The 16,185-nt window shown below is 37.3% G+C and overlaps 1 protein-coding gene across 4 annotated transcripts in view; it reads left to right on the top strand.

Annotated features, from left to right (window-relative positions):
• GLCCI1 (glucocorticoid induced 1) overlaps nt 1-11,156 on the top strand; it is a 127,619-nt gene extending 116,463 nt beyond the window's left edge. For all 4 annotated transcript variants that reach the window (XM_082471852.1, XM_082471853.1, XM_082471855.1 and 1 more), the window contains exons 7-8: nt 6,955-7,075; nt 8,233-11,156. In XM_082471852.1, coding sequence (XP_082327978.1) covers nt 6,955-7,075; nt 8,233-8,581 — 470 coding nt within the window. In that variant the 3' untranslated portion in view covers nt 8,582-11,156. The remainder of the gene's footprint in view (nt 1-6,954; nt 7,076-8,232) is intronic.
• The last annotated feature ends 5,029 nt before the right edge of the window (nt 11,157-16,185 follow it).

The raw sequence follows: 16,185 nt of genomic DNA, 5'->3' as shown, positions 1-16,185 counted from the left end.
GGTAGGTAGAAAGGCCACTGTTTCATAAGGGCCTTGTAGCCTTGCTGAAAGAAATGAAGACCCAAGCAAAGATCTTTTGTCAGCTAAAGCAGGGGTCCCCAACCCCCGGGCTGTGGACCCGTAGGGGTCCGCAGCCTGTTAGGAACCCGGCGGCACAGCCGGCAGTGAGTGGCGGGCGAGCAAACAAAGCTTCATCTGCCGCTCCCCGTCACTCGCATTGCCACCTGAACCATCACACCCCTCACCCCACCCCACCCCACCCCCCGTCTGTGGAAAAATTGTCTTCCACGAAACCGGCCCCTGGTGCCAAAAAGGTTGGGGACCGCTGAGCTAAAGGACGTGACCAGCTTTAAGGATAAAGCTACAGAAGTGGAGAGAGACAGCAAGAGGGGAAGATAAGATGCTATTTTAATAGCCTAGTCCCATCTCTCCAAACTTGATTTATTACATACTTTTTTCAGCAATTTTTAATTTGTACCCGTAATATAAATTTATATATTTCTAAGTTATGTAAGTACATAATTCAATCCATATACGAAATATTTGCTGGTAAAGCTTAGTTTCTTATTTTTAGAGATAAAAAGTAAATACATATAAATGTTGTTTTCTTCCTGCATATCAGCAGATTGTTTAGTGCACCTTAATTGGGAGACCACAGGTGTAGGGCAAAGGAATTGGAGGAAATAGACTGAAGAAGAATCAGCAGCATTTGGTGGTTGATTAGATGTACAAGGTGAGGGATTAGAAAAATGAGGATAAAGGCAAAATTCTGGCTTGGGACATAAGAAAACGATTACCACTATTAATAAGGCAGTGACTGTCAGAGAAGGAACAGGCTTTAAGATGACTATTATATAAGTTTAAGATTCCATTTGGTTATCTGCCGAAAAGATGTTATAATACCATTTCCCTTTAGCAAGAATTGGGAAAAAAAAAAAAGAGAGAGAAATACTGAGTTTTACCTGATACCTAGCATTTTGTTTTGTCTTCTGTTTTGTACATAATTACGTGCTCAGTAAATATATATATATATATAAGTGTACATTTTATCCCCCGTAGGATACTTTAGGAGCACTTTAATATGAACAGTGTGTCTCAGTGTTTTGAAAACTGATGTCCCTAGAAATTTTTTCATTTAAAAACCTCCAGAATATAAAAAAACTAAGATTGCATCAGACTGATTTTGATTTTGCTGAGAAACTTAATTACATTACTTTTCAAGATATAAAATATTCTGGGTAATCTGAAATTTATTTTCAGTTTAGTTTTACCATTATGATTTATAAGAGACAAGATTTTAGTCTATAAATTGGTTTGCAGACTGTCTTCAACAGAGTGATTTGCTTTCATTTTTTAACTGCCACGTCGGATAGTCAGATTCAGAGTGATTTGTTCGCATTCATGTAAGATTCTGAGTGAGTAGTTAGCATATCAACGATGCCAAGTCAGATTTGGAGACAATAATAAGCAATGTTGTTCTGCATATCAGGATTATGTTTGCAGAAGAAGCATTGTACTTATTGTGAGTACACAAAAACAAAGGCGCAACTATGATTTGTTTGCTTAATTTGTAAATTAATATCAATTCAGTGAATATGGAATAAATGATTAAAATATAAAACACCTTCCACATATGACAAATATTTAATTAATGGGCCTAACATTTGGAATGTAAGTTAAGTCCCATTAATTCAAAACACAGTCTTATTTGAGACAAAGTTCAAAAATATAAGTAACAAGGATTATGTTACATTTTCTCTCCTTACCCTTTGCTGAATGCTGATGTAAGGGAGATCTTAGCTATAGCTGATGTATTGTTTTATTAAAATTTTGTAACCTTCTCATAAAAGGTTGACTTTGAAATTGTAGAGAAACGTTAGAGACTATTTGTAAAAGTCAAATGTTCTCCTTACTCTTCCACAGTTTTTTTTTTTTTCACTGAAAATGCAGGTTTTCAATACAATCAGTAATGCCAACTGGTTCCAAAAGTTTGTTGTCAAGAAACGCTTGCTATACAGTTGTTTCTCCTGATTTCATTAGACCATCAAATTACACTATAGCTGATAATTTCATTTCCTGATGCAAAAAAATTATTTTTTAAATTGAAGCATAGTTGCTGTACACTATTATATAAGTTACAGGAGTACAATACAGTGATTCACAATTATTAAAGGTTATACTCCATTTATAGTTATTATAAAATATTGACTATATTCCCCCTGTTGTACAGTATATCCTTGTAGCTTATTTTATATCTAATAGTTTGTACCTCTTATTTCCCTACCTCTGTATTGCCCCTACCCACTTCCCTCTCCACTGGTAACCACTAGTTTGTTCTCTATATCTGTGAATCTGCTTTTTTGTTACATTCAGTAGTTTTTTGTATTTTTTAAATTCCACATGTAAGTGATATCCTACAGTATTTGTTTTTCTCTGTCTGACTTATTTCACTTAGCATAATGCCCTCCTAGTCCATCCATGTTGCTGCTGCAAATAGCAAAATTTCGTTCTTTTTTATGGCTGAGTAGTATTCCATTGTGTATACATACCACATTTTCTGGAAAAGAAGTAATTTTAATACTAGAATAGCAATTCTGTTTAGATCCTATTTAGTTCATCATATTTATAATCTTATTCTAAATTGGCTCACTTTGTCACTAAGTTTAGTGTTGGTTGAACTCTATGCTCGTTTTCTCAGCCTGTTATTCTAGCTTTGAAAGATAGAATAATAATTACATTCTACTGGCTCTTGCTACACATGTAATAAAAATATTTTCTATGTAGAGGAATCTATAGAATCTGTATACTTTAGGCATTACTTTTAAAATTTCAGAATGATAGATCTCCATATGCTAAAGGATGCCATCATGAACTGGCAGAGTTCCTACTAGGCAGTCATAAACTGGAGAATCTGGTACTCCAAATGTTACTCGGCTTCCCCACCAGACACAAAATCTTACCTTTATATACCTTAATAAAGTTAGTGTGCAGACCTATTAAAAATGACATTTCTGTTACTCTCTTGTACCAAGAAAGTGGAATAGGCACTTAATTTCTGAATGGTTCACCTTTGTTAATTTGTGAATTAGGAATGATGTGTTCTTTCTACTATTGTAGCAGTATTTATTGAGGGCTTATTCTGTTTCAGGTACACATTTTTCACAGCCATCATATCAGTAGTTATTCCCATTTTATAGATCAAAACACAAGGGGATCACACTTTTCCTAGGCCATGCAGTTAGGCCTAGATAGAAGTCAGGTGGCTTAACTCCATACCAGCGTTTTAACGTTTTCATGATTGGTTCTCAAATTTGGCTGTACTTCAAAAGCATTTGGGAGCTTTACCAAAAAAAAACAGCCACCACATGCCTGGGAATGGGCCCCAGACTAATTAAATCAGAACCTCTTGAGGGGTGAGGTTTCAACATTGGCATTTAATAGTATTGTTAAAACATCTTTGATGAGTCTAATGTGAAACCAGGGTTAAGAACCACCACCCTGTAATTATATTGCTTATTTTAGAATTAATTTTACTTAATTTGATAAAGTAATCTGATAGTAGGAGATAAAGCACGTATAAAGACTTAGGGCTAGAAAAGAACCATGGCAGAGATTTTCCATACCTTCCTACATAAATGAAGCAACTTAATATATATGATTTTTTTTATACTAGAATTATGGGCCATACAACTTAACATACCAGAAGTAATGGAGGCCGTTTATAAGGAGAAATTCAGAAAACTCTAAAACTATAAAAGTACACATAGTTTAATGAATCTTGTTTCTATATGGAATTTCGACTTCAGTAATATCTCTAACTTTTCCAAGCTTTAGTTTATTATGATGTGTTTTAAAATGTTTGTCAAACTACTTATATTTTAATCGTAAATACGGTACACATGCATAAGTATAATCTTTTATAATAAAATAGTCAATAAAATGTTTCCATACTCTTAATTTTGAGATCTGGGTGATTCTGTTATAAATATAGATGAAACTATTATGAATGCAGACAGATATGTAAATAATTATATTCATCACATTTAATTTCATTCGTTATGAGGTTATAAGAACATAAAGTAACATTTAACTTAATCTCAATTACATGTCTAGTTATTATCCTGTTGTGGGATAACATAATGAGAAAATGTATCATGCTTGTGAACAGAAGGGATTAAATTAAGATTACCATGAGACTTCATCCTGAATCTCCTGAGCAAGCATGCTTACCTCACACTTACAATGTTCTGTTAATGAAATGTGGTTATTAAACTCAGCACAGAGTTCTAAATGCAGGAGTTAGACAGCCAAGCTTGGAATGGGTAGAATAGTTTGTTCATGGGAGTTGTTTTTAAAGCATGCCATTTGTAAAGCAAAAAAATATATTTTGGTACACTGTTCCTTTTTTGTATGTTAGAACCTTTTTTAAAAATCACAGAATTTCAGAGTTAGGAATGGCAGTTCCTTTAGTTATATAGAAACTTAGAGAGGCAGCTGTGTTGAAGGTTATACAACTATACAGCTAATGACAGCTAAAACCCCAGAAAGTTGTCTCCATTCCCTGTTCCTCTTTGCACTCTATCAGATTGCATATTTACCTGAGGAAAAAAACCCCAGATTTAAGAAATCTGTTTACAGCTCCAAATTTTTTTCTTTCAAGCTTTGTCTTTCCAGACCACCAAACATTAAATGTAATATACATACACACACACACACACACACACACATATAAATATATGTATATATATATTCTCAACAAACAGTTTTTATTGAAAAGTCAAGGCAGTATAATAGCACTGAATACTATCTTTCTGGGATAGCAGTATATTGTGTTTGTTTGTTTAAACATTTATCACCCTCCTCCCCGCCCCCAATAAAAGAATGTTTAAGTGGGTAAAACTCTGTAAAGATATAAGCCTCGGAAATTAGAAAAATTTCAAGGAGAAAAACCATTTAATATGTAATTCATTGTAGATGGTTTATAGGAAGACAGTTAGTTTTGCAGATTATCCAACTCACATCTAGCTTTCAATTCTGGGAAGCTCCCTTGAAACCATCAGTAATGTTATGAGAGAAATCATGTGGTAGGTCTGATGATGTAACAAGAAATAGAACACAGGAGACTGTAACAGTGGCCAAGATGACTTTTCTTACATGATAATCGGGTGGATTCTTAACTACTGACATGGTCACACCCCTGCTGATGGCAGAAAAGGCTTGTTAAAGGCATCGAGCCCATGGTTTTAGGCCGATCCTGCGTGCAGTAGGGCTGTGTTGTTACCACCAGTCCTCTCCATGGAGGCACTACACGCCATAGCTACTTTTTCATGTATGTCCTTATGGCTGGTCGTTGCTTGGATAATAAAGCAAGGTCAACCTGTATTTTTGGTGTTATACCGAGTTCAAGGCCTCATTCCCACCAGTTTTTGATTGTAGACCAGTCGTTTTGGTTTAGCCTAGCACAAATAGCAGCAAACTCGGACTCTAGTCAGGTTAATGATGTTTTGCATCTACCTAAGAGAAAAAATAATATTCCCTCTCCTCCCTCCCATCTGTTTAAGCTATATAGGATAAATGTTGAGTCTAAGAAAATCCTCAAGTCTGAAGAAACCCAACGTAACTCCAAGACTTAATTCCTTCCAAGAGACTATGCATAATCTGTATGGACATGTGTAACAGTAGTGATGGAGAAACTATGTGGTTTTCTAGGTTTCCCAATAATGTGGCCTTGTTATTTTGCAGGCAATGATTTCCCAGCCAGAGATATAGCCATATTCAAATATAAGCACACATCTTCATGCCCAAGACTTACATAGATGCTCTTTGAATCATTCACCAAATACATTCTAAGTGTGCCTCAAGGGTCTACTTTCTAAGCATGTATTATACTTCATTAATGATGATTAAAAAAACCCTCCCTGTTACTCAGATTCTGAATGTTGGGCCATGTACTGTATCCTAAACTGAAGCAACTTATCAAAATTGTGAAATTTATGGTACTAATGCCATCTTTCAAAATACATACGAAAATACTACATCTCAATAGGTCATGTGCTTAGTATTTTAGCATGGGGGATTGGTTTGCATTAAGTCAGAATTTGTTTAAATAGGACTATTGTATTTATAAAGGTATGTTACTGACTTTACAACTTGGCATCTTAAAAAGATAATGACACATTTTGGTGGATGTGAATTTCCAAAATCCTTTGCCAGGTAGGAAAGGGAGAAACTGCACATAGGTTTTATGGCTTTTCATGAATAGACCGTTTCTTTTTGGTCAAAAATACAAAGAAAACATGTTAGATAGAGATGCTTTTAGATTCCTCGTGCTTCCAGCAGCGAAAATACAAATAGTGCTCAGAAAGTTCTTTTATGTAGACATTTTAAAGGCAAAATTCTGAACATTACCTTTTTCATTGTGGGCCAAGGGAAAGTATATTGTGTTATAAGCCTATTTTTCCCTGCATATATGTTATTCACAGTGTTTAGTAAAATGTTTCTGCTAAGAACTTTTATAATGAAGATTATTCCACATGTTAAAATTTTCAATTCAATTGGTTGAACAGTGAGAAAATATAGAGAATGCTGTATTTAATCTCTTAAAATTCTGCATGGCTATACATATTACCCCATTTATTTACCTTTTTGACATACATAATGATGTATTTATTTTCAGGATTACAGCTCTACTTTACTCCAAATGCAGTTGTCTGGACCAAAATACCTGCTTTTTATGTTCTGTGGTATGGCAGATTACTATTGCATTGAAGCTTTTATTCATAAGATATGTACTACACAAGGATGTTAGAAACAGCTTTGCAAAAAAGGAAGCTCTGTGGTGGAAGCAAAGGGGCAATAGTGGATAAACTGTGCAAAAGGCTGCTTGTTTGGAAATCAAATTTAATTTAAAAGAGCTTTCAATCACTAGTTAATATAACTGCTTTAAATTTACAGACAGTGGGAGTAGCTCACCGTTACCCAAGTATGCTTCATCTCCCAAACCAAACAACAGCTACATGTTCAAACGGGAGCCCCCAGAGGGATGTGAGCGAGTGAAGGTCTTTGAGGAAATGGCGTAAGTAATGTCTTTTCTGTCAGCTGGGATCTGCAAAGCTGTAAAGCTTTTTACTGAGACCAGTTGATTACAGATGAATCAACTACTCCATCCAGCTGATAATGTGTTTCAAAAGCAAATTATGAAAAGAGAGTTGAATAGGCAAAAGAGATCTTATTGAAGGAGAATTAGAGTCTGTGTGCTGGAAATATGCTAATACAAAGAAATTTGGAAATTCATCCTTACTACCTAAAAGATTTATTTTTAATCATTAAGAATTTTCCTTTCAAAAATTCTATTAATTTAGATGGCTAAAAAAAAAAAAAAGACATTTAGCGGCAAAGTGAATATCCATGTGTGGCTAGCCTTAACGATAGTGATACCACAAGCCAGAGGGAACTCACTAACTCATCTCCTTCCCTGTAGACACATCTAGCATGTGTATTCATTGAATTTAGACTTTCTGTTCACAGATTTTTTTTTTCTTTTTGAAAGTTCGGTATGTATGAAATAGAAATTAAAGGGAAAAGGGGTTCATGCTGTAAATACTCGGCAGAATAACTCAAAAAAAGAGTGTGTGGCTCTTGGACTCACTCATCCCTTTGTCCCAGTGCAGGTGCCCTAGTGGAGGCTGCTGGACTCTTGTAACCTAGAAGGGGACAGAGACGGGTCCTGCAGGAGTTGATGGCTTAGTTCCCGGGCAGGGGAGGAGAGGAAGGGCTTGTGGACGCTGTTCTGTTGGGCTGACTCATCAAGAAACTACTGAAACTTTTTTTCCTGATCTGTGTTAGTAGAAGTATGTCTAGAGATACAGAAAAAGGAGGAAATGCTTAAAGCCAAATATATGATTGGGTAATCCCTCTCCCAATATACTTAACAGAAAAGGTCATTTTAACATCGCATAATCCATGTTTCTAAATGAATGAAAGCAAACTAATCTGTGAAAAATTCTGTCTGCCCAGTCCTTTTGAAAATCCTTTTGTTTTAAATGTCACCTCAGTGCTGTGTACATCAGTAGTATGCCAGCTGACTTGTGCTATGGAAGATGTTTACCCCTCTGTGTACACTTGATTCATTCCCTGCCATCCACATTTTAGCTGTTTTAGAGAACTCCAATTAATTCAGAAAGTGCTTAACGTTTTAGTGATTGTAAACCTAATTTTGTTTTATGGTTTTAGGTCTCGCCAGCCTATCGCAGCCCCTCTCTTTTCATGTCCTGACAAAAACAAGGTTAATTTCATCCCAACCGGATCAGCTTTCTGTCCTGTAAAACTTCTAGGCCCTCTCCTACCTGCCTCTGACCTGATGCTCAAGAACTCTCCTAACTCTGGCCAGAGCTCAGCTCTGGCCACCCTGACCGTCGAGCAGCTCTCCTCCCGGGTTTCCTTTACGTCTCTTTCTGATGGCACCAGCGTGACGGGCTCCACAGAGACCTCAGTCCAACAGCCATCCCAGCAGCCACAGCAGCTCCTGCAGGAACTGCAGGGTGAGGAGCACATCTCCGCTCAGAACTACGTGATCATCTAAAGCAGAGGGGGAGCTGGCCTCTACCCTGTGTTCCCTGGATTAGGAACTAGATCTCAGACATCTATCTGCATGGAGTGACAAACTTCCTGACACCACCACCACCAACAGAACACTTATCAGCGTCATAAAGTATCTCTTAACACTGATCTTGGCAGGGACGGAACTCCTATTCAGCAGTTTTTGTGGAAAGCAGTAATGCTTGCAAAAATGTGTGTATCATTCAGCATTTTAAGTGGAGACTATGCATTTCATAGTATGTTTGACAGATTAGTACTGTGTCCTGTGTTTTGTTCCAAACTCTTCAGTATAAATAAGCTCTATATCAGAAAGTTGCCTGTCTAAATAGAAAATGTCTTGCTGTGTTTTGTCCTATGGAAAAATACTGTACTTCAGAATTATGTTTACAATTGATCCAGGTGTTTGTTTCTAACTTCTGTAATACATACAATGCAAAAAAAATAAATAAATAAATGGCCACAACAGTTGCACAGTGCCCACCCTATGGCCTAGCTTCAGGTACTTCAGTTGAAGTCTAAACTCAGGTAACTTGGAATGTATATCATATTGGGATATTAACTATTTCACAGCTAAAAAGCTAAAGAGGGAACATCACTCTTTTGCCTTTTCTTATTTTATGCATTTCCCTTTCCTCATTACATTCCACATTCTTAGAATAAGAAGTGCATTCAACCCTAGGAGAACAGAAATCCTGGACATGGGTGAACATGAGGAGAACCAGCAAATCTGTGGTGTCTGACATCACTTTTGTCATGTGGTTACACGTAAAACAACTGTTGCATTCACTGTTTCAACATGTGTAAATGTGGCTTTTTTGTTTTTTTTTTAACAAGTTCAGGTGTTGCTCAGTTAATGACTGATACAATGTTGCAAATAAAGTGTCCAATACTAGGCTGTACAAAAACATTCCACCTTGTGTGTGTGTGGAATTTAAAGATAAGAATGTCTAGGTCTAATTTCAGGACCAGTGCAGTTTCACAGGGGGATGGCTGAGGTTTTTTTGTTTATATTGGCCATCAGGGTCATGAAATGCTACTGTTCTATCAAAAGGCATGTTAATGTTTAGTTTCTCTTTTGGAAATTCTTCAATTTGCATGTTAAGAAATGACACACTTTTGGTTATTGTTTTCCTCAAGCAGTTCAGGTGCATGAGTTGCATTCACACAGAGAGAGCATATGTGAGTCTCAGAATTCAACATAAGTAAGCAGGTTATGTGGTGACTTACAAATGCAGTAGTTTGAAGCTGTCTCATTCAAGCCTCTCATAATAATACCATGAACAGTTCTGCTCACATTTTGGATGCACTAAGTAGAGCATAAACCCAAGTAAAGAGCCCTGAACTTGCAGACTCAACCTAACTTCTGTAAGTGTGAAGAGAGCCCTAGATATTCCTGATTGGTCAGTGGAAGAGCCCAACTTCAGACATTGTTTTCTGCAGCACAAAGAGAGTATTCAAAAGCAAAGGGAAGTTTCTGTACTTTTATTCCATTGCTTTCAGTTCAATAAAACAGTTGTTTCATCTGCACCTGAAGTGTATGGCACAGTTTTCTTAAGAATTAGGGGAACAAGGTGCTTACAGTTACAGGAACGTTTCAGTTCCTTTCAGTCATTCCTGGGTTTTTCTTTGTTTTATTTTCTAAGGAGGTTGAGGAAGGAAGAGTTGATAAAGAAGAAAGCAACACCATTGATTTTTTTTTTTAAAGAAATGATATATATATATGTGTATATGTTTGTGTGTGTATGTGTTCTGTGTATTATTTTGTCATGATCCCAATTATCTTCTTTCCACCAAAGTTTGCAGTAATATTCTCTCCTGAAGGTGCATTCTGGCTCCTTTAAATTAGTCAGTGTTATATTGTAGGAGACTGTCATGGGAAAGGACTCAGTTTACTTTCGCCATTTTCACAGGGGAACCTTTTAAAACAATCTATTCAGCAGAAGACACCTTTAACCCTAATAATCTCAGGCCTTGATGAAAATACTATATTTTGTAGATTATGGTTAAAGGGAGAAAATATTAGTTCTGTAAGATAAATATGAGCTCCATTAACTTCTGATATCTGGTTTAGCATTACATAATGTGTTGATCTTATGCTCTGCTTTTGTCCAAATAAGATGCAATAGTATCAATATCAGTTTCTGAACGATGGACTGAATATGCTTTTTTTGGTAATGAAATCTGATGTACGATACTTATAGTGACATGTGCTTTTATTTTCTCATGAGAAAACTAAATATTAATTGTGTTGTACATTTGTTCTTAGCATATATTAAAGTTTTGAACCAAATGTGTTAAAGCTTATGCTTTGCCATGTAAATTTCCCAGAAGTTGTTGAGCTCAAATGTATCCTACATCCAGCTGTAGAAATTTGTCAGAAATTGTTTAAATTTTGTATATAGTTGTACTGTTTAATTCTAGCCACTGCGCTGAACAGTATTCGAGTTACCATACAATATGGCTTTACACAAGGAAATGTGTGGCTTTTGTTTTGTATTTTTTCAGTATAGAAGTTCCTGTGTCTTCTTATTTAAATAAAGTTATTAGTAAAACTGGAATAGTTCACATATGTTTTTGGAAAGACCGAGCTTTTCAGCATCTTACCTGACAGGGATGAATTCAGCTCAGGGAAATGGCAGTATTCAGTACTCACTCAGTTCCTGACGTGCATCTCTGGGTTGTAGGTAGTCTGACTGGATCAGATTTCCACAGCCTGGTTTCCTCTTGACATTTAATTTACACACTTTCCATCACAAGGTAAGAAGCCAGATGTCTGAAGTTCCAAGTCTTTGTACTGCTCCCAGCTATGAGCACCTTAAAAAGAGAAAACATTGTCCCCATGTTATTATTTTATGCCTAAGAATTATTTATGAAAATAAGTTTTTTAAGTTCAGTGAAATCGCCACAAAGGGAGCTGCAGCAAAATTTTAAAAATTTTCACTCTTTTTATATATGTTTTCAGGATAATAGGGAGAAAGGCTTTACGGAACAAAGGAGTGTTGATGTTCTTCCCAGTTACCCAAATAGGGTCATCATAGGCCACGTGGTGGCTTGAAAGCAAAAACAAACCACTTTGAGAAATAATTTACCAGCAGAGTATTCTTCATTTCCGAAGCACATCTCACTAAAGAGATTGATAAGATTTGACTTTTAAATTGAACTTAAAAATAACAACTTAGTAGCTGTGTTCCAGGCCTTAAAAAAATAAATATAACTTTTTAATAGGGAGTTTGATCTTCTTCAGGACAATATATGATTTAGGCAGGAAATTATCTACCTTATACAAGTTAAAAACTCCATTGCAAATGAACATGAAGGAAAACTGGAATTCTCAGCCCCATCTCTGCTTGACTTGATCAGATAATAAGCTTAATATTAAATGGCCCTGAGAAACAAGTCAGTATTTGCAAAATCAAACCTAAGGAACAAGGAAGGGGAAATCAGTTATAAGAATTTACATGTTTAACCCTATGTTAGCTAGAAATAATCACTTAGAGTTTATTTACGAATATCGCAAAATAAATATTCACCCCCACCCCACAGTGTGAGATGAGGTCCCTTCTAGCTTTCAAGTTCATTTATCCCCAACATATTCCCTCCTGCTCTCTACGAGCAGCTTCCATCTTCTACCCCATCTTTGGTACTCGCAATTCTTTCTTCCCTGTAAAATCACTCCTTTGGGGACCTCAGGGCTCCTTAGAGCTGCAGGAGCTTTGTGAAGATAGATCCTGTAATTCACACCTTGAGTCAAAAGCTAAATGCCATAGTCTAGCCCCACGGTTCCAGTTGTCTGAAAAGCATCTTCTCTCAGACTTCTTGCCTCATTTCAACTGCAGTGATTAAATGCAATGAAGACACTCTCTTGTCCCTGTCACACCAAATCAGCTCTTCTCCTTTACTCTCCTATTCCTCCTATTTCCCAAAAGACAAGGACTGGAATTCTATGTCCTGAAGTTTTCTCCACCTAAATCAGAGTTGCCTTTCTGTCTTCCTATTATCTCACCACTAAATATCAAGCTGTAGAGACATGATGGTGGCAGATTAGACAGCCATGCCATGTGGATGAAATTTCTTTTGAAATAGGATTCTAATGGCAAGGAAACAAAGTAAGTTTGCTGGACTTCCAATAACCTCTATAGCTGTAGACCAGGGATCAACCAACTACAGCCCATGGGCCAAATCCACCCCAATGCCTATTTTTATAAATGTTACTGGAACAAAGCCATGCTCATTTGCTTATGTACTGCCTATGGCTATTTTGCTGTACAATGGCAGAATTAAGTAGTTACCACAGAGACAGTCTGGCCCACAATGCCTAAAATATTTACCATCTGGTCCTTTACAGAAAACATTTACTGACCTCTGACATAGACTAAAGAGTAAACTGGATTAGGTAACTTGTGTCATAAATGTGGTGGTTTTAAAAATATGGCCACAGTCTCTTCAGCAAGTGGTGTTGGTAAAGCCGGACAGCCACATGTAAATCAATGAAGTTAGAATATTCCCTCATACCATATACAAAAATAAACTCAAACTGGCTTAAAAACTTAAAATATAAGACATGACATCATAAACTCCTAGAAGAGAAGGTAAGCAAAACATTCTCTGACATAAGTCATAGCAATGTTTTCTTAGGTCAGTCTCCCAAGGAAATAGAAATAAAAGCAAAAATAAACAAATGGGACTTAAAACTTATAAGTTTTTGCACAGAATAAACAAAACAAAATGAAAAGACAGCCTACGGAATGGGAGAAAACATTTGCAAACGATGAGACCAACAAGGGCTTAATTTCCAAAATATACAAATGCTCAGACAACTCAATAACAGAAAAACAAACAACCCAATCAAAAAATGGGCAGAAGACCTAGACATTTCTCCAAAGAAGACAAACAGATGGCAAACGGGCATATGAAAAGATACTCGACATCGCTAATTATTAGAGAAATGCAAATCAAAACTACAATGAGGTATCACCTCACACCAGTCAGAATGGCCATCATCAAAAAGTCTACAAATAATAAATGCTGGAGAGGGTGTGGAGAAAAGGGAACCCTCCTACACTGTTGGTGGGAATGTAAATTGGTGCAGCCACTATGGAGAGTAGTATGGAGGTTCCTTAAAAAACTAAAGATAGAGCTACCATATGATCCAGCAATCCCACTCCTGGGTATATATCCAGAAAAGACAAAAACTCTAATTTGAAAAGATACATGCATCCCCGTGTTCATAGCAGCATTATTTACAATAGCCAAGACATGGAAGCAACCTAAGTGTCCATCAACAGATGAATGGATAAAGATGTGGTGTGTGTATGTATATATCCATTGTATGTATATGTATTAGCCATTAAAAAGAATGAAATAATGCCATTTGCAGCCACATGGATGGACCTAGAGATTATCATACTAAATGAGGTCAGTCAGAGAAAGACAAATATCATAGGATTTCATATTATATGTGGAATCTAAAAAAATGATACAAATGAACTTATTTACAAAACAGAAACAGACTCACAGACATAGAAAACAAACTTATGGTTACCAATGGGGAAAGAGGAAGGAGGGATAAATTGGGAGTTTGAGATTAATAGATACACACATATAGAAAATAGATAAACAACAAGGTCTTATTGTATAGCACAGGGAACTATATTCAATATCTTGTAATAAACTATAATGGAAAAGAATCTGATATACATATACATATACATATCACTTTGCTGTACACCAGAAATTTATAGATTGTAAATCAACTATATATATATATATATATATATATATATATATATATATATATATATATATATATATATATATATATCTCCACAAACTTTTTTTATATTCCTCCCTTCCAGAGGTAGAGCTTTATTTTCCTCCCCTTAAGTGTGGGCTGGACTTGCTTTAGAATAGAATACAGCAGAAGTCACTTTTGAGCTTAGGTTATAGAAAGCCAGGCTGCTGTCTTGCATGTGCACTCTCCTGGATCACTTGCTATGGGGAAGCTATTTGAGAGGATACTCAGGAAGTCTATGGAGAGACCCACATGGCAAGCCGCAGAGTCCTCTGGCCGCCAGCTAGCAGGGAACTGAGGCCTCCTGCCAGCAACCATGTGAGTGAGCTTGGAAGCAGCTCCTCCAGCCCCAGTCAAGCCCTGAGATGCCTGCAGCCCCAGCCCACAGCTTGACTGCTGAATCTCATGAGAGGCCTCAAGCCAGACTAACTAAATCACTCCTGGGTTCCTGACCCTCAGAAACTGTGAGAGAATGTTTGCTGCTTTAAGGTGCTAAGTTTTGGGATAATTTGTCACATAGGGTTAGAGAACTGATACAATACAGCAGCTGCCCTCCGTGCCTGCCCCCAGACACAAATACCCATTACTGCCACCAATATCACCTAGAGCAGGGGTCCCCAACCCCCAGGCCATGGACCGGTACCAGTCTGCGGCCTGTTAGGAGCACAGCAGGAGATGAGCGGTGGGTGAGTGAGCGGAGCTTCATCTGCTACTCCCCATCGCTCACATTATCGCCTGGACCATCCCCCCCATCGCTCGAATTACCGCCTGGACCATCCCCCCACCCCCCGACCCCCCGCCCCGGCTTCTGTGGAAAAATTGTCTTCCATGAAACTGGTCCCTGGCGCCAGAAAGGTTGGGGACCGCTGACCTGGAGTCTTACTGTATCATTCTGTCCTCTGGGTCCAGAAAAGGAGGCTTGCCTTTTTGGAATGGACACTTCTTGAATGAAGCCCATTTGGACTAGGTCCAAGACAAAGCTTTCTCATATAAAATTTTGTTATTTGAACAACTCACATGATAGTAAGTCTACTAGATGTGCCTAAAAGTTGTCTAACACTATACCATCTTACCTAAGGCAATCCAATGGAGGGAAAAATTAAACCCTTACAGGAAAGGATTCCCCGTGGGAAACAATGCAGAAAAGAGGGAGGACAGGTGATCAGTTTTAAAAGCTGGAAAAGAAGAAAAAGCAGAATCTGTAAAGAAAATGAGAAGTATTTCCATCTCAAGTATCTTTTTTTTCCTTTAGTGAACAGGAGGCTGGTGACCCACTGATTCTAATGGCCTATTCCATTCCAGAGGCACTTGCATCTCTCAGGAGAGGAAAATTTTTTCAAAGGTTCCAGATCAGTTGGGTGATGACCCCTCTCATTGAAAAAAGCCATTTTCTTAAAAATGACGAAGAATTTGAATAATTAGATCATTTTCCCTCCAAAAGATTTTCTGATAATAAGAAATGGGTCGCCTTTCACACTACAGATTCTACTCAAGTTTTGGCATCAGTTTTAAGCAGGACTTTGATGACATCCCTTGAGCCAGATCTGGGTGTGGGCCTGCAGGCAATGGATGTTATTTCAAACCACTGTCGGGAAGCAGACTGGATAAAAGGTGGTTGGAGGGCTCCACAAGGACCTGCCAGACGGAGAGAAGGGTTCACGTGGGAAAGGCAAACCATTTCTCAGGTTTTCGATTCCACTTTGTAAAGGAAAAGGGTTATACTCAAGGGAGAGAAGTTAACAAAGGCCACTGCTCATGTGTTGCAATCAACAGCCTGCCATTTTTCATATGGACTG

The sequence above is a fragment of the Balaenoptera physalus genome (genome assembly GCF_965194825.1).
Source record: "Balaenoptera physalus genome assembly, chromosome: 8".
Lineage (NCBI taxonomy): Eukaryota > Metazoa > Chordata > Mammalia > Artiodactyla > Balaenopteridae > Balaenoptera > Balaenoptera physalus.
The sequence above is the reverse complement of the archived record's forward strand: the minus strand, read 5'-3'. Positions and strand labels throughout refer to the sequence as shown.